Source organism: Mesocricetus auratus, unplaced genomic scaffold (assembly GCF_017639785.1).
Source record: "Mesocricetus auratus isolate SY011 unplaced genomic scaffold, BCM_Maur_2.0 Super-Scaffold_100003, whole genome shotgun sequence".
Lineage (NCBI taxonomy): Eukaryota > Metazoa > Chordata > Mammalia > Rodentia > Cricetidae > Mesocricetus > Mesocricetus auratus.
In genome coordinates, this window is record NW_024429188.1 from 49,812,410 (window position 1) to 49,832,028 (window position 19,619).

A 19,619-nucleotide genomic window follows, 5' to 3' on the forward strand; every position below is an offset into this window, starting at 1 on the left:
ATACTCTTTACTCATTCCTTAATAGAATTATCTGCTTTCTCATGTCCCCATCCACATATGTGATTGCAACAATCAGTTACTTTTTCATATGAGAAATATGACTTAAATACTAAATTTTTATCTTCATTTTTGAAAAGCTGTGATCCTAATGGATGTGTATTTACTCAATGTGTGTTTTTGTAAGATTTACTTGGCATCATGGCTAGACTAGACCTTAATAGGTGACAGAAAAGACATTATCTCTTCTTTGAACAGCGTATTATTTAGAAAGTGAGACTATCTCATTTCCCATAAGGAGGGGCAGGGGCTGAGAATGAATTCTTTTGGGTAAATGCTAAGAAAGGCAAAGATATAAATGGCAGCAGTAAACATCTGCTAAAGGTGCATAAAGATTAGCAAAACAGGATGCATGTATTGTTAATCTCTATGCCTAAAACTGTAGATCCTTACATTCTAAAACGAGGCCCAAGGAAAAGCTGCATACAATAGGCATAAGCATCCATCATCTTACAGTTTCAGTTTGCGTTTCTTTGATATTATTAAGATTCTCACATTTTGGAGCTGGAGAGATGGCTGTGTGGTTAAGATTCTCATATTTCAGAACTGTGCTTAAAGGTTTTTTGTTTGTTTGTTGTTTTATTTTGGGGTTTTGTGTTTTGCTTTGTTGGGTTTTTGTGTTGTGTTTTCGTTGTTGTTGTTGTAGCTGTTGTTTGAGACAGGGTTTCTCTGTGTAATAGCCCTGGCTGTCCTGGAACTTGCTCTGTAGACCAGGCTGGCCTCGAACTGAGAGATTTGCCTGCCTCAGCCTCCTGAGTACTGGGATTAAAGACATGCACCACCACCTCCCAACAAACATTTGTTGTTAATGTGGTGGCAAATGCCTTTAATTCCAGCACTTGGGAAACAGAGGCAGGCAAGAGCTAGTTCCAGGACAGCCTCCAAAGCTATACAGAGAAACCCTGTCTCGAAAAAAAAATGCTGTCAGATCACCAAGGAAGGCCTGTCCAGAACAGGAGAAAAGTACAATCACAGAGAATTTGTAGGGTAAACCACTAACTAGAAAGAATTTTAGGATCAATAGTAGGTCACAAAAGGCAAATTCAGATCGGACCATGGTGCTGACTTAACATCTACTGTAAGAAAAAGTACTAGCAATAAAGGTAGTGATGCAGAAAGCCAAGTAGGATTCTAGAACCTTCATCAGTGCAGGACAGTAAGCAAGACCTCCACACCAAGGTGCCGCTAGAGACTACATAGGAAGTTAGTAGTTTTATAGACTGTGGGTTTTACTTACTTTCTGCTACTTATAATATGTTAATTGTGAAGCTTTATGGCAACAGAAGGCTGTTTATTAATAGTTGTTTTGAAGAAAGCAAAAGTTCAATATGTGACTCTCGGTGTTTAGTAACAGTACCTGCTCAGCATCACAAGGCCTTAGTTTCTACCCCCAGCAACACACACACACACACACACACACACACACACATACACACCACACATGTGTATGCATAACTGTGAGAGGGTTGGTGCCCTAAAGTCCTAAAGTTCTACACTATTCAGGGGTCAACTGTATAGACACAGATGCATTGTTTGTTGCATTACTCTGTGTGTCTGTCTGTCTGTCTGTCTGTCTGTCTGTGTGTCTGTGTCGCGCGTGCACGCGCAGATCACAGGGATTCAATTCTCTTTATATCATGTGGGACCCAGGGACCAAACCCAGGTCCTCAGGCTTGGCAACAAAGACCCTTCCCCACCAAGCTTCCCCACTGGCCATATGAAGCATTTCCTTATTGCTAATTGATATAGGAGGACTCAGTCCACTGTGGGAAGTATCATCCTTGGGCAGATGAGCTGTAAAGAAAGGTAGCTGATCAAGGCAAAGGAGGCTGGCCACCAAGCAGCCATCTTCTATGGTCTCTGTTTAAGTTCTTGCCCTGGCTTCTGTTGATGATAAACTGTGACCTGTGAGCCAAATAAACCTTGTTCTCCCCAAGTTGGTTTTAGTCAGTTTTGGTCAGTGTTTCGTCACAGCAATAGAAAGCAAACTAGAGCAGGAAGTGTGGACCAGTAACAGAATACTTGATTAGCATGAATAAGGCCCTGGGTTTCATCCTCAGGACCACAAAAAATAAAAGGGAATTAGTTCTCCAAAGAAGATATAATAATCCTCAAGACACAGACACTTAAAAAGACAGCATTCAAATACATGAGCAAAAACTACTAGAAATGCAAAGGAAACAAAGCCAGTTGTGTAGTCTAGAGAGAATACATTCCTACCTGCAACTGATAGAGTAAGCAAAAAGTCAGAAAAAAATCTAAAGAAAGTACATAGCTGACTTTCTTTCTGTCTCACTCTATCTGGTTTTTCAAGGCAGGGTTTCTCTGTGTAACAGCCCTGGCTGTCCCGGGAACTCACTATGTAGACCAGGCTGGTCTTGAACTCAGAGATCTGCCTGCCTCTGCCTCCTGAGTGTTGGGATTAAAGGTGTGTGACACAATACCAGCCTAGATAGAAGTCTTTTTTTTTTTTTTTTTTTTGGTTTTTCGAGACAGGGTTTCTCTGTATTGTTTTGGAGGCTGTCCTGGAACTTGCTTGGTAGACCAGGCTGGCCTCAAGCTCATAGAGATCCACCTGCCCCTGCCTCCTGAGTGCTGGGATTAAAGGCATGTGCCACCACTGTCCAGCCTAGATAGAAGTCTTAATCAACATAATAAAATTAACATTTTTGGACCACTGAGTCCAACAACAGCAAAGTACAAGTGCATGGAAAGCACACAGAGAACATTTGTTAATATGTGTCATATGTAGGCTATAAAATATATCTTAATAAATTTTGAGAAAGCAAAAAAACAAACAAAAAAATTTTGAGAAAACAACATAAATTATGAGAATTCCACGTTCATACTCCAGAAACATAATCTAAACCATAAACGGAAAATCGGTAATTTGGAAGCATTTAGAAACTCTACGGCATACTTTTAAACAACCCATGGGTCCCAGAAGTCTCAAGAGAAATTAAAATGTTTTAACTAATTGAAAATAAAAGTACAGCACATCAGTTACGCACTGTAGCTAAATCCTGGAGAGATAATTATAGGATTAAATCTCTATATAACAAAAGAAAGAAGATTTGAAGAGAACAAATTAAGAGTCCACCATAACGACTTAGAAGGGGTAAGGAAATTAAACCTACATCCAGCAGCAGAAAGGAAACCCTGAAAATGAAATTTTAAGAAATCGGGCTGGAGGGATAGCTCAGCTGTTAAAGGCTAGGCTCACAACCAAAAATATAAGAAATCACTGAAACTGAAACCAATAGAAAACACACTGCCAGAAAACTTTGATCCTTGTACTTTCGGCTACTGTCACTGAAGTGATCAACTGCCACCATGGCCCCAGTAAACTGCAGTTTGGGCCAAGTCTCTGTCTTTGTCTCTACGGCCAGGAGCTACCCAGAGCCAGTAACCTGATGTTACTGAGACTAACTAGTCCCAAGGCAGGCAGATCTCTGGGAGTTTGAAACCAGCCAAGTCTACCTTGTGAGTTCAGGACAGCCAAAGCTACATAGTGAGGCCTTGTCTACACACACACACACACACACACACACACACACACACACACACACAAAGAGGGGCAGGCAAGATTGGCTTAGTGGGTAAAGGTGCTTGTTGCAAAGCCTGATAATCTAAATTTGACCCCCAGGAATGAGACAACAACCTGCAAATCATTCTCCAATTTCCACAAGCACACTGTGGCGCGCGCACGCGCGTGCGTGCTCACACACACACACACACACAAATTAAAAAATACAATATTTGGGGGGGTTCGAGACAGGGTTTCTCTGTATTGTTTTGGAAGCTGTCCTGGAACTCGCTTTGTAGACCAGGCTGGCCTCGAACTCACAGAGATCCGCCTGCCTCTGCCTCCCGAGTGCTGGGATCAAAGGCATGCATCACCAACGCCTGGCAAAAAGTACAATTTTTTAAAACAGGAAAGATCCCCCATGTCATTATTCAACAGGAAAATGAAAACCAAAAGAAGGATGAAATGCTTCTGCATACATATAACAACAACTAGATACAGGATGATTGTAATATAAAAGAGCAAGACAGATAATAGCAACTATTGATGATGAGATCTGAACGCTGGAATTGTCGAACACAGCTGGTCTCAAGGTAAAATGATGCAGCCATTGCAGAAAAGATTGGCTGCTTTTTAGAGAGTAAGCATAGGTTTTCCATGACACCTGGCAAATGCACTCCTCTGGGTTACCCCTAAGAAACTTAAGATTACATGTTCATAACCACTTGTATGGAATGCTAAAAGCAGCATTATTTCTAGTATTTGTGTTGTTCCCATTCCTTTTCATAATAGGCAAAAGTAAATGCAACCTAATAGCTACCAATTGATGAATGCAAACAAAATATGACTTATTCATAAACATAATTTTATTCAGTCATTCAAAGAACAAAGTGCTAGCAAATTTTTGTGTCATACAAAACAAACAAGCCCAAGATAAATACTGCATGTTGTGTCATTCTGTTTCTATGAAATGACCAGGATACACAGTGTAGATTACTGGTTGCTAGTAGCTGGAAGGAGAGGTGGACTGGGAATGGCCATTAATGGGATGATCATAATGCTCTGTAATTAGAAGTGTGATGATTTCAAACATTTGTGAGTATACTAAACAATATTAAATTGTATGCTTTAAAATAAAATGTATAATATATTTCAAAAAAATCAGTCACATATTTCTATATTAGGGAATTAAAAAATCATAATTTTTGACCAGGCATGGTTGTACATGGCTTTAATCCCAGCACTTGGGAGATAGAGACATGTGGATCTTTGTGAGTTCAAGGAGAGAATGGCTTACATAGTGAGTTCCAGGCTAGCCAGGGCTATATAGTGAGATCATATTACATTGATCATATTTACCCCATTGCTTTCTGTTGTTACCACTGAACCTCTTATTCTTCCTAACAAACCTTCCTTCTACTTTCGTGTGTGTGTGTGTGTGTGTGTGTGTGTGTGTGTGTGTGTGTAGAGGGAGAGGAAGAGAGAAAGAGAGAGACAGAGACAGAGAAAGACAGAGAGAGACAGAGACAGAGACCTACTCTGTTTAATTGGGGCTGCTTGAATGAACATGGGTGGGGCTTATTTACTTAAGCAAGGAAAGCTTTCCAGGGACTACATCACTGCATACTATAACCCACTCACCCCTTCCTCAATGGGATTTCTTGTTGTTAGTTTTTTGGTTTTGGAGACAGCTCTGGCTGTCCTGGAACTCACTCTGTAGACCAGGCTGGCCTACTCAGAAAGATCCTCCTGCCTGTGTCTCCCAAGTGCTGGGATTAAAGGCTTACTTATTGCCATATCTATCACAGATTTGGGGATGAAGAAGCCAGAGCCATAGCAATACTAGTTGGGACAGATATAAATTTACCCCCAGCTCAGTTCTTTCTAGCCAAAGGACCAGAAAAGGAGCAGCATAGCTAACTGAAAAATCTTTAGATGGTTGGTTATCTGTATAATAATTGTAAACACCATAGAAAGGAACTCCAGTTCTGCCTTCCTCTACACAGCAAGGCCAAGTTTGTTGCTTTGACTCTCATTCTTCTGAAGTTGCAAACAGTGGGAAAAGAAAGCTAAACCGTCAATCAGGACTTCTCATTTTCACTCATCAACTGCAAGCAAGGCACATCTATCTACAGGATTAGTGCAAACGACATAAATCCAATTTCTCACCTCATCCAGCAGAAAAGAGAACAAAGACTAAATAGGGAAGACAACAAAAATGTAAAATATTTTAGAATATCACTAACAAAGAAGGAACAGTAAGCAAAAACATGAATAAATATCTCTTTCATATTTACAAATGGTGGTGGCAGTTGAGTTGTTATAAATGAATCGTTCAAAAATCGTTTAAAAGACAGAGAAGTGCCGGGCATTGGTGGCGCACGCCTTTGATCCCAGCACTCGGGAGCCAGAGGCAGGAGGATCTCTGTGAGTTCGAGGCCAGCCTGGTCTACAGAGCGAGTTCCAGGACAGCCTCCAAAACAATACAGAGAAACCCTGTCTCAAAAAATCCAAAAAAAAAAAAAAAAAGGACAGAGAAGCTATGATTAAAAAAAAAAGACAGATAACTCATGAGAATGTCAACTGATAGAGCCACTCTGGAAAAATACTTCAACAGTGGTATTCAGTTCAACAGGATCTTGTAAAACATTATTTTAAGTGGATATTAGATGTAAAGAAAAGGATAACCAGGCAACAATCCACAGCCCCAGAGAAGTTAGGTAACAAGAAGGACCTTAAGAGGGACACATGGATCACCCTAGGAGGGAGAAATAGATAAGATCTCCTGGGTAAACTGGGGGGGGGGCATGTTTGAGAACATGAGGGGATGGAACAGCCAAGTTGAGGGAGGGATAGAGAGGGAGAACAATGAAAGACACATCTTGATAGAGAGAACCATTATGGGGTTAGGGAGAAACCTGGTACCAGAGAAATGCCTAGGAATCCACAAGGATGACCCCAGCTAAGACTCCAAGCAGTAGTGGAGAGGGTGCCTGAACCGGCCTTCTCCTGTAATCAGATTGATGACTACTCCAACTCTCATCATAGAATGTACTTCCAGTAACTGATGGAAGCAGATGCAGAGAGCCACAGTCAAGCACCAGGCCGAGCCCCTGCAGTCCAGTCAAAGAGAGAGATAATGGATTATAAGAGCAAGGGGGGGTCAAGATCATAATTGGGGAAACCCACAGAGACAGCTGACTCAAGCTAGTGGGAGCTCATGGACTTTGAACTGACAGCTGGAGAGCCTACATGGGACTGAACTGGGCCCTCTGCATGGGCAACAGTTGTGTAGTTTGATCTGTTTGTGGGGCCCTTGGCAATAGTACCAGGACCTGTCCCTGGTACATGAGCTGGCTTTTTGGAGCCCATTCCCTATGGTGGGATACCTTGCTCAGCCCTGATGCATCGGGGAGGGCCTTGGTCTTACCTCAACTTGATATACCAGACTTTGATGATCCCCCATGGGAGGCCTTACCTCTCTGAGGAGTAGATGGGGGGTGGAGAGAGGTGTGGGGAGAGCAGGAGGAGGGGAGGGAGGGGGGAACTGGGGTTGCTAGGTGAAATGAATTTTTAAAATTTTAAATAAAAAAGAAAAACTATCTTATCATTAACTGTGTGTGTCCACAAGTGTGCAGGTGCCCACAGAAGCTAAAGGCATCTAATATGTTGGAGCTGGAGTTCCAGGCTATGCACTGCCCAATAAATGGGTGTTGGGAACCAAATTCATATCTTATGTGCTCTTAACCTCTGAAACATCTCTCCAGGTCCAATGTTCAACAGTCTTAAGTATGTGGCCCAGAATGCCTCTTAAACATATCTATTCAAGAAAAAACATTAAACCATGTGGTGGTGGCATATTCCTGTAATCCCAGCACTTGGGAGGCAGAGGCTGGGAGTTCAAGGCCAGACTGGTCTACAAAGTGAGTTCCAGGACAGCCAAGGCTGTTACTCAAAGAAGCCCTGTCTCAAAAAATAAAAAAGAAAGAAAAGAGCCGGGCGTTGGTGGCACACGCCTTTAATCCCAGCACTCGGGAGGCAGAGGCAGGCGGATCACTGTGAGTTCGAGACCAGCCTGGTCTACCAAGCTAGTTCCAGGACAGCCTCCAAAGCCACAGGGAAACCCTGTCTCGAAAAACCAAAAAAAAAAAAAAAAAGAAACATGTTTCATAGAGACATATGAATGTCCATAACAGCATTTTCACAACATACAAAATGTAAAAGGAACTCAAATGTCATCACCAAGTGAATGAATATGCAAATGCTGCAACAACGAAATATTATTTGTCCATTAAAAGGAATGAAGTCCTAGTAAATGACAATAGGATGAACCTCAAAGATACACTAAGCAAAAGAAGGTGTCAGAAACAACATTTTTTTTTGTTTTGGTGTTTTGAGACAGGGTTTCTCTGTATTGTTTTGGAGGCTGTCCTGGAACTTGCTCTGTAGACCAGCCCGGCCTCGAATTCACAGAGATCCGCCTGCCTCTGCCTCCCGAGTGCTGGGATCAAAGGTGTGCGCCACCAAAACCCGGCAGAGACAACATATTTTATAATGCAATTTATTTGAAAAGTCCTGCTAAAGAAATACTAACTCACAACACAAACTGATAATTACATAGGATTAGGAATTCAAATGTGGGTGTTGAAATGAGGCAATGGACATATTCTAAAATTAGTTTATGCTGATGACTGCACAATTCTGTACATTGACTAATATCACTGAATTGCATACTTTAACAAATAAACAAAGCTGTCTTTTAAAACTGTGAAACCCTCTCAGACCATTAAACCTGCGACTTTGTGCCTCAGGCTTCCATCTATTAGATGAGAAAATTGCCCTCATGACCTCTTTAGCACATTAAGTAAACAAAACCTTACAGTGCCTGCTTTCCTCTCTATCTACTCCCCCAATTAACTATCCTGAAAGCTAATTTATCATTTAAAAGTCATTATGCTTCATGTGTTCACTGACAGTGAATACACAAAACGTGTTTTTCTCAGCTTGCCCAGTCTAAATCCTCCTGGCAGAAGTGATTACCTCTGCAATCATACATGTTTTTTCAGCACCATACATTTGCAGGGAAACAGATGAGCTGATCAGCTTGTGCTTGCACGCTTGGCCAAATGCAGCACTCCTCTAAGCTACTTTGTCCTTTTGACTTCTGACTAAATGTCAGTGGCCTCTTTCCAATTTATTTCGTTTGTTTTGTTTTATTTTGTTTGAGATAGTGTCCAAGGCTGACCTCATACTTGCTGTGTAACCAAGGATGAACTTGAACTTCTGATTCTCTTGCCTCCACCTCCCGACTTTTGGGATTACAAATACACCCCCATTCCCAGGTTACTCTGTGCTGGAGATTAGAACTAGGGTTTTCCTGCATGATAGGCAAGCACTCTACCAACTAAACTGCATCTCTGGACTTTCCCCCACCCTCTCTCCCTTCTTCCTTTCCATCTCCCCTAGCCACCATTTCCTAGCTTTACAATAGTTCCAATATCTTACTGCATTTATCACAAAATCTAACTCTTGCTCTTTTCCCCTTCGGTCAATTATTCCTTTCTAGACTAATCTTGAGTAATGAAAAGGAGAAGCTACCACTGGAGCAGTAATCAGCAAAATAGTATTATTCTGTCTAGATAATGATTTACTGAACTCTTTATAGATAAGATGTTTGGGAAATATTTAATACTCTGTGATTTTTGTCTTGCTTCTTAAAAAGAACAAGGACAAACTACTGAAGTTGATCTCAGGTTTAAGGTCATTCACTCTCATTGTTGCTATGATATGTTTAATAACACGAGGAAAACCAATGATTATTATGAAATATTTTAAGATTCTATCTTTTATCCTAGTCTCTGGCTAAAATAAAGTTCTCTACACAGCAAATAGCTACACTTGTTTCTTAGAGATAATGTTGCAACTTACTTTTCAATTCCAAAATAGCCAAGCTATTGAATATAATGGGAAAAATTAACATTAAAAACACCAATTCCTTGATATTTGAACAATCTCTCTTATAGAAAAGATTTCTCTCTCCCTCACATACCTAAATATTTTGCTTATTACCACTGACTGTGCTGCTGATGCAAGGCTATTTCTAAATTCCAGGCTGTCTGTTTTCTCAATCACACCACCTAATCAGAAGGAAAGCTCCAGTGCAACAAAAGGTATAGGGAAGCCGGTATTAATACGGAGTACCTGGACCGCAATATTCATTCTATTACGGAGCAACTGCATTACTCTATGGTCTTATTAGCATAAATTCTGTGCTGCTTCCAGGTATGAACCAGTTTGGTACATTACCTAGAAACTCAAAATATGTCATCTTGTATTTTAGTGGTATAGAGAAGATGAGGTAGAATGTTTGAAATGGAGGGGGGGTATGAAAAACGGTCACTACAGACCTGAATGGATTGTTTAAATTTCCTGACATTCAATTTTCAACTTTTTAAAATGATTTATTTATTTTAAGTGCTTTGGTGTTTTGCCCACATGCATATCTGTGTGAGGGTGTCAGATCCCCCAGAAATGGAGTTACAGACAGTTGTGAGCTGCCATGTGGATGCTGGGAATTAAACCTGGGTCCTCTAGAAGAGCAGCCAGTGCTCTTAACTGCTAAGCCATCTCTCCAGCCCATTAATTTTTCACCTATAAAAGACATATAAAGGTGCCTACTTCACCAGGTTGCTTGAATTAACCAATCTATGGCATTTGAAGGAATATAAATAGCGTCTATGGAATGGGTGACGCTAATTATGTCTCTACACACTCTCCAGCTCCGCTCCTCAAAACCCCAATTTCTTTTCTTTCCTTCTTTCCTTCCTTCCTTCCTTCCTTCCTTCCTTTCTTCCTTCCTTCTTTCCTTCTTCCTTCCCTCCCTCTCTCCCTCTTTTTCTTTTTCTTTTTTTTTTTCGAGGCAGGATTTCTCTGTGTAGCTTTGGAGCCTATCCTGGCACTCGCTCTCTAGACCAGGCTGGCCTCGATCCACCTGCCTATGCCTCCTTCTGCGCCACCCCCCACCCCACCCCGCCATGCCCTTTCTTTTTCAAGACAGGGTTTCTCTGTGTAACCCTAGCTGTCCTGAAACTAGCTCTATAGACCAAGCTAGCCTTACCCAAAAATTCTCCTGCCTCTGCCTCCCAAGTGCTGGGTTTAAAGACATGAGCCACTACACCTGGCTTCAAACTCCCAGTTGCAAACCTGCATATTCTTAATCATAAGAACCAACCAAAATGCACCCCTCCACCTAGCCTTTCCAAGCAACTTTAGGTATTGTAGCTGTTTGGCTAAGAGTACATGGCTTTGGGAGTAGGAAGAGACTCCAGATTTAAAAGCTTGTCTGTCATTTACTAGCTCCATGACCTTGCACAAATTACTTGCTCTCTTTGTATCTAGATTTCCCTTGTGTGATATTTGAGTCAACATGGTATACCCATCATAGGGTTGTGGGAAGATTAAATGAGATACGCACACAGAGGACTTAGCACAGTCTGTGACACTTAGCAAGTCCCCAAAGTACCATTCCGCGGGAGAAATTAATAGAAAGTTTCTCCTTTTGTAAAATGTTAATAAAAATGTTTACCCTTCTCTCGGGATTGAACAACCTCTGCGTAAGAGATGGGCATACGTGTACCTTGGGCAAAGTCCTAAACTCACTTTTATAGAATTTGCTTTCCCTCGACTGGCTGCATAGAGGTAAATATATCCCGCATTAATTAACAGGCACTAAAACGAGCACATACGTCCCCTGCGTAGGAGACTGACGTCCGTAGCGCAGTACGAAAATCAGCACCCGCAGACCGGACCTCGAGAATTCCCTGGAGTTCACCTCCACCGGCCCCCTCCCCTTGGAGCCGCGCAAGCGTACACTGAATTTACTCCCTGGTCCCTCATGCCCCCGCCTCCAACCCCCGTTCTGTCTGCCCAATACGCAGGCGCGTCTCCTCAAGTGCTTTCCCTACCCCCTCCTCTTTCTCTTCAGTCCGTTCCCCCTCCTCTCCGCAGGTTCAAACTCTTCTCCCGGAGAGTGGCAGCGATCGTGAGGTCACGTGATGAGCATCCTGCTGCCCAACATGGCGGAGTTCGACACCATCTCGGAACTGGAGGAGGAAGAAGAAGAAGCAGCAACGTCGTCGTCGTCGTCGCCGTCGTCGTCGTCGTCGTCTGTATCTGGGCCCGATGAGGATGAGGAAGATGAGGAGGAGGAAGAGGAGGAGGAAGAAGAAGAGGAGGAGGAAGAAGAAGAGGAGGAGGAGGAGGTGCCGCCCCCGCCTCGGGTAGTGAGCGAGGAGCATCTGCGGAGATATGCCCCAGACCCTGTGTTGGTGCGCGGCGCCGGCCACATCACTGTGTAAGAGATTGGGGCCGGGGGCTTGCAGAGGCTGAGATTTGGCTACGACAGAGGAATGAGAAGGGCAGAGAAGGGCCTGCGGAGTGGGGAAGGGTTGACTAAGACATAGTGTTGGCAAAGGACACCTGGTCTGAATAGAGAAACCGCAGACTGAATAGGTGTCGTGTAAAAGAAGTGGGGAGAATGATGCATCGACCCTGAGAAAATAGTGAGTGTAGGACATGGAGTTGCGGGTTGGAGAGCTAGAGGCACTGGAGTAGGGGTTGTCCGCTTGTGCGTGTGCTGGCAAGTGAATAGTCTCTAAACTGCGGGATGTACTAGGAGGCTTCTGCTGCCAAGATTGATGGCTAGTGGAAAACGGTGACTGCTGTAACATGTGACAACATCTGGGCTTGGATTCTTCAAAACAAAAATGTGCATTTTGTGAATATTATAAATATTCATCCTCCCACACATATTTATCCATCCATTCTTCCTAGCCAATACTTACATGAATGAATATCGTCATCCTTTCTCTGTTGAACGCACAACTCTGACGTTCCTTTAATATCACACCGTTATAGGTTCAGGTTGATAGGAATCTATGCAACGTAGAAACAGCAATGGATAGAGGGTGAGAGATCTTGGTTGTTAATCTCAGTTTCCCTTCTTACTGGCCCTATGACCTTGGTCAGTTGATTCTTACATCAGGGCCTTGGGTTCTCCATCTCCAAAATGAAGGGTTTGGAGTACGCGGTTTTTAAGCCCTTTGGCTCTGAATAAATTAAGATGCCTACAGGGGATTTTGTATGCCTAAACACTAAATATACAAACATTAAATACACAGGGAAATTGGCATTTGATGAATTGAAGATGATTTCTCTAAAACTCATCCAATGGCATTTTTTTACATTAAAACCCTGTATCATATTTGGGAAAATAAAGTGTGTAGGGACTTCGTGTCATCTTGGTTGCACAGTAAAAGAAAAACTGATCTCTGGGCTTTGAAGAGTGCTTCCCCATTTTTATTTGCTTGGATTGTAAATACTTAAAATTTTGAATATGGCGTTGTGTTCATGCTCTTAACTATGGTGTCTTTACTGCATTTTCAAAATAGATTTGCTCCTTCTTATCATGTCTCACTATCTTTAATTTTGATCATGGCTCTCCTAGTCCCTTTGACTCAATTGAGTGCTTTCATGAAATCATACAGTATGTATTAGCTCCTCAATCGTGCTACCTTTTAATTTTTAACATGTTAACTGTTTTTTTACTGTAATACACTTTCAAATCTTTGTGTTACCAAATATTTTTTCAATTGTAGTGGAAGGCTTTGGGGAGAATTCTAGGCCTTATTTTTGGTTAGGTCATTTTAAGACAGTTTTTCTCAGTTCAGGATTTTTCAGATAGCCTGCAATGTTCAGGTGCCAACTTACTGCACTGTTTTACTTCATTCTTCTTGTCACTAGGGAGACCATTATTCAAACTAATTATGACCCTGGTATCCAAGGTTCTTTTTGTGCAGCTTATTTTACATAGCCAAACACAGAAATGGTATTTTATACTTCGACCCATAATTTTATGTTCCAACTCCCCCAATTATTTTCTAAATTCAAACAAAGAGTACATAGCAAAGAAGCATAATTTAAGCTCTCTAAAACTTCCTCGTAGAGCCGGGTGGTGGGGTGGTGGTGGCGCACACCTTTGATCCCAGCACTCGGGAGGCAGAGGCAGGTGGATCTCTGTGAGTTCGAGGCCGGGCTGGACCGACAGCCTCCAAAACAATACAGAGAAACCCTGTCTCGTAAAAACCAAAAAACAAAAAACAAAAAAACCTCCTCGTAGCTCCATTCTACTTGCCACACAACCAATTTCCTTGCCTCATTTAAAACAGAGCACTGAGATTTTCTGTGTCTAGCCTCTTGTAGGTATAATTCCCTGCTGACACCCCCCCCACACACATACAGTCTAAAAATCCTGGAATTATATGCAAAGGGATAATGCTAGTAGTATCTCGATATTCGAGAAAAATCTGAAAAGCATAAGCCAGTACTTAAATCACTAGACATGAATATACTTTGGAAAATTGTTTAGTTTTGTTGTATACATTTTCTTATTTAGGAAGGACATTTGATGTGAAATAGCTAACATTTTAAGAAAAGGACTGTATAAAAGATCTGCTAAAAGCCAGGCATGTGATTCCATCATTTGGGAGACTAACATAAGAAGAGTACCATGAGTTCAAGGCCAGCCTAGGTTACATAATGAGTTCCAGGCTAAGCCTGGGCTACAGAGTGAGACCCTGCCTTTTATAAAAATTTTTGGTTGGGATGTGAGACATGAATAATAACAGAACTTTCCATATGTCAAGAGAAGTAAAAATCTGTAAGAATAATTTTAACCTGATACATCTAAAATAACAAATTTTGTTTCGTTTTTTTTCTGATGTAGGCATGTGTAGATTGCTCTAAACTATATGTTTTATTGGGTTGGTGGGTGTGTGTGATAAAACTCAAACTAGGGCATTGTTCGTGCAGGCAAGCGCTGTAGCACTGAGCTACACCCCTGGCCCTATACCTATGTGAGTGAACTCTTTCTTTCTCTCTCTCTTTCTTCCTTCCTTCCTTTCTTTTTTAATTTATTTTTTTATTTTTCAAGACAGGGTTTCTCTGTGCAACAGCTCTTACTATCCTGGAACTTGCTTTGTTTACCAGGCTGGCCTCAAACTCACAGAGATCCTCCACCTGCCTCTGCCTCTGAGTACTCTCTTGTACCCTGGCTTTATTCTCTGTTCAGTCTTCATCTATAGAAGATTTTGCTTCTATTCAAAGTTTAAAATTTGAGAGTTGTCACCATCAACTGGATTTTTTAAAAGCGGAAGTGTTTTTTAGCTTTTCACCATGAGTAAGAGATACACATTTAAGGTGATAGATATGTTTAACCTGATTCGAACTCAGATTATCTTAAATTCAACATTTTTCTTCCCCAAATGGGTTGTATTTCTAGCTGCCACATTTCTACTCTCCCAGGGTGATATTTGAAATCTTTGAGCCATTTTGACTCTTCTCCTTGAATTGCCCTATGTCAGATTTTCCCAAAATTATGTCATCATACATTTGGAAATTCACTTAGATTTTTCATTTTCTCTATTCCTGTTTGGCACCACTCTTGTTTGAGTTGCCACCACCTCCTTGAATTATAGCCACAGTCTGCTGTCTCTCCTTATTTCATTATGCATGCTTGTGCCAAACTAATTTTCTTAAAATTCTATTTAATCGTGTCACTGTCCTGTTGCAAACCTGCACTGAATCTTTATTAGATCTTAGTGCTCCCAACATCAGAATTCAGGGAGTCCTTACCCAGAACTCATCTCTTCTGCTTCCATACCCTTCTCTTCTAGCCTCCTCCAAAGCAAGGTCTTGTACCATAAAGCATCCCCTGGATCCAATAGTGCCTCGCTTTGACTCTCTCTAGAATCTAGAGTCTAGAGTGTCCTGTTAATATATTCAGTCCCCAAACCTTCTGATATTCACATTCCCTTTAGTTTTTATCTAATCTCTCTTCTCCAAATTCCTTAGAAGTATGTACATGCACAATATTTACTTCCTCTGATCTGGATTGTGGCACCTTAACTGAAGAATCTGGCCTCAGTTGAGATCACCATGATCAGAGACTGGGAGTATAGTATTGCAATACAGTGCTTGCCTAGCATGTATTTTGTATGAACAGTCTTCTTCCCATCTTGCTGCTTAAATACCAGTGATCTCCAGAATTTTATGCTTAGCCTTTTCTACTCTTACTGTCTACACATCTTAAATAGTCTCTTCTTGCTTCTTGTGGTCTCATTTGTCCAGTGTTTCCATATATATGTATGTATGTATATGTATATGTATCTGGGCTACTTCACTCTCAACATGCCTTATTGTTTTCTATTCTCCATCTCAATTGAGTGCACCTCTTGTTACTCATCACAACATGCTATTTTTTTATCTTATGTCTCTTCAAGGTAGTACTTCCATCCTAAATGCCAGTATATACATCCCTTTCATCCTAGATATCCAAATGTCACCATTTCCTATAAATCTTCTTTGCTCTTGCTAAATTGTAGGGTACAACAGCAAGAACAATCTCTCATTCCCTGTGAATCTTCAGTGCCTACCATATATTTGTTTAAGTAAGTTCAATGAACATTGGTTCCTTTTAGTGATAGTCTATGCCCATTCTTGTGCAAACTATATTACAGGCCCTCAATAAATGGGAGTTTGTTCAGTCATGCTATGAAGAGGACTTTATTCTGAGCTTAGATATATATAGCTTTAATAATATCATAATGCTAGTGATGAGGTATCACCACTCTCCAACGGATGGCATCACTATTCCTCGATAAAGCGTTGTTAAGCTAGTTCCTGTGGGTAAGAGTACTCCAGTTTACTTGTATCATCTTAATATCTTTGACCTTCTAGTTATTTTTAATAAAGTATGAGTTTTAACATTAAATTAATTAGAAAATCATAAGAAACAGTGAAAGTAGGTGTGGTGGTGCACATCTTTAATCCCAGCACTGAGAGGCAAAGGCAGGTGGATCCCTGTGAGTTAAAGGGCAGCCTGGTCTACAGAGTGAGACTCTATCTCAGGGGGAAAAAAGTATTACTAAACTAATTCCCACAGGTTTTTAAGACTGTAGAAACAAAATGATGAATGTCACTTGCAAGCATGAGGTATTTCAAAATGCTGGATACTTGAGTTATACTTTTCTTCTTTTTTAGGATAAATATTGGGGCACAGTGTACTGAAATACAGAAAACATACATCTGATGAGACCTTTCCCCCTTGTGTTTATAAGTATAAACACACCCCTGTTACTTAAATCGTGTGGATATCTGCACTTGCTAGAGTACCTGTGTAGAAGGTAGTTGAAATGATTGCTGAATTACCAGTTTTCACTAAAATTATCAGATATAGACTCAAAACTGATGATTATATTTATAAACAATACATTTCTACACAAATTTAGAGACACGTCTCATATTAGAAAATGGTTTACCCTTTCTGTTACCTCTCATTGAGAAATTACAGTGACACGTTGCTAGTCTGAGTTTATGGAAGGTGAACATTTGGGCTCAGAGAGAGGGCTTCTCGAGTATGAGCCAGACCCTGGGTTCAATCCCCAGCATTGAAAACAATCAGATGACTATTTTACAAAGTCTTAAGCCATCGTGCGGTTGGGTAAGATGTGGTTATTTCCAGAAGAAAGATCTAAGTAGAATAAAACCAGAAACCCAAACTCTTATTTGTATTTTGTGACATAATTTTCCTTTTTCTTAGTAGAGCTCACTACATGTACTTTAGAGTTGGTATTGTTAGAAGTACCTAGTTTTCTAGAACACTAGTGGTTCTTGTTAGCAGAATTCTACAGCACTGATTCTTAACCAGAGCATGTGAACTTCCATTTAGGCAAGTTTTTTTTTTTTGGTTTTTTTTGGCTTTTTTGGTTTTTATGAGACAGGGTTTCTCTGTATTGTTTTGGAGGCTATCGGTCCAACCCGGCCTCGAACTCACAGAGATCCGCCTGCCTCTGCCTCCCGAGTGCTGGGATCAAAGGTGTGCGCCACCACTGCCCGGCTAAGCAAGGTTTTAAATGACTGGAAATAGTCATTTTTACAAGCATGAAAACTAGGGGTATAGGGAGGCATGGAAAAACAAGGAAAAGGATCCATCCTTCTTTGCCTCCATTTCCTATAATGCAAAGAATTGTTCCAAGAAATTAAAATGTAGGGGCATTGAAAACACTTAAAGAAAATTCGGTCATTAACAACCACCAGCTTGGTCAGCTTCAAACATGTAATAGACTCTATATTTAATAAAGTCAATAAATGGCTTATGAGTAGTTCCCAAGTGCCTCTTTGTCTAATGCTGAAGAGTGCCACATCTTGGCTAATGCCTATCACTGATGAGTAATGAATAGATGCATTTGTATAACCTCTGTAGAGCCATAGCTTTTTCTTGCTTCCTTCCTTTTTTTTTTTTTTTTTTTTTTTTTTGGTTTTTGGAGACAGAGTTTTTTTGTGTAGCCCTGGCCCTGGTCATCCTGGAACTCACTCTGTAGACCAGACTGGTCTTGAACTCACAGAGATCTGCCTCCTCAGTGTTGGGATTAAAGGCGTGCACACCACCACCACTGCCTGAATGAGCCATAGTTCTTAACTTCATAGTTTGTTTATCAAACAGAGATAAGGTGTTTATTCAGCAGCAACATTTCAGTATATTTGTAGCTACTAAGTGAAACCCTCAGAATTAAGGTTTTTAGTTTTTTTGTTTTTTTTTTAAGTAAGCACTCTTTTTATGTCCTCAGTGTTAAAGAGAAAATATTTAGGAAAGAAATCCCTGGTATGCGAGAACAGGGTAGCTATTCCTTGTTAGCCAAAATTATGAGAGTAGTGAGTCTGGTTTGCTTTCAATTATGCTTTGTTGTTTGCAAACTTTTGAGATGGATTCTCACTATGTTGTCCAGGTTGGCCTTGAACTCATAATCCTCCTGACTCATCCTGGGATTATAGGCACGTGCCACTATACCAGCTTCTTTATATTTTATGGTATGATCTCCCACAGACATGGAGAGATGTCTATATGTTACTCATAAAGGATGTATTTAAGAAGCAAAGATATGCTTCCATTACCATTTTAATATACCTTTTATATTTTAGAAGATTAATTTTCACTCATTAAAAAAGAAAAATCATAACAATTATTAATTTTTAGTTCTCACTACTTCTTAACTAGATAGGAGCTTGACTTTAGGCAAATCATTTAATTAATTGATTTTCAAAAAATGTTTTTGAGTGCTAGGATTAAAGGCTTGAATGTCAGCTTCTCTGTCCAAAAAATGGTGATGCATAGTTATTGGTATTGTTGTGTGTTACTGCTTTCCTTTCATGGAGTTCTCAACACTAGTCTGTTTTCCTGTTTTTTCTTATCATTCACTGACGTATAATTGTTATTCTAATGTGAAATTGTCCAACATTCAAAACATAACCTAAGTTATCCCTACTCAGTTCAACAAATAAATGGACAAAGGCCTATAAAATTCCTGTTGACTTTATTACATATTTTTAAACATTTTAAAATTTATTTTTATATACAAGTACTCTGCACATATGCCTGCATTATAGAAGAGGGCATCAGATCTCATTATAGATGGTTGTGAGCCACCATGTGGTTGCTGGGAATTGAAGTCAGGACCTCTGGAAGAACAGGTAGTGCTCTTAACCTCTGAGGCACTTCTCCAGCCTCAACTTAGTTACATATTTTAGTGAATATACTAGCAGAGTAAACCTTAGAGACAGGCCTCTCTTTTTCTCAAATTGGCTGAGCAAATGAAAAGCATTTAAAAAGATTCATTCACACTTATTATTTATCATCCAATTCTAGCAATTATCTAATAAAGTAGATTTTAACAGAGAAACATTTTGGTCAAAAATATAACAGGGGGTGGGGGGTGCTGGAGAGGTGGCTCAGCAGTTGAGAGTACTCTTCCAGAGGACCTGGGTTTGATTCCAAGCACCCACATGGTAACTCCAATCAGTTCCAGGGGATCCAGTACTTTTTTTTCTGGCCTCCAAGAGTAACACACACACACAATTAAAATATAAATTAAAAACTTAAAATTATGACTGCCTGCTACATTTTTGTTTTTATTACTTAAGA

General features: G+C 40.6%; 1 protein-coding gene across 1 annotated transcript in view; it reads left to right on the forward strand.

Annotated features, from left to right (window-relative positions):
* The first annotated feature begins 11,437 nt into the window (after nt 1-11,437).
* The window catches only part of Chic1 (cysteine rich hydrophobic domain 1), a 41,416-nt gene continuing 33,234 nt past the window's right edge, over nt 11,438-19,619 (forward strand). The window contains exon 1 of the mRNA XM_005086545.4: nt 11,438-11,936. Coding sequence (XP_005086602.1) covers nt 11,638-11,936 — 299 coding nt within the window. The 5' untranslated portion in view covers nt 11,438-11,637. The remainder of the gene's footprint in view (nt 11,937-19,619) is intronic.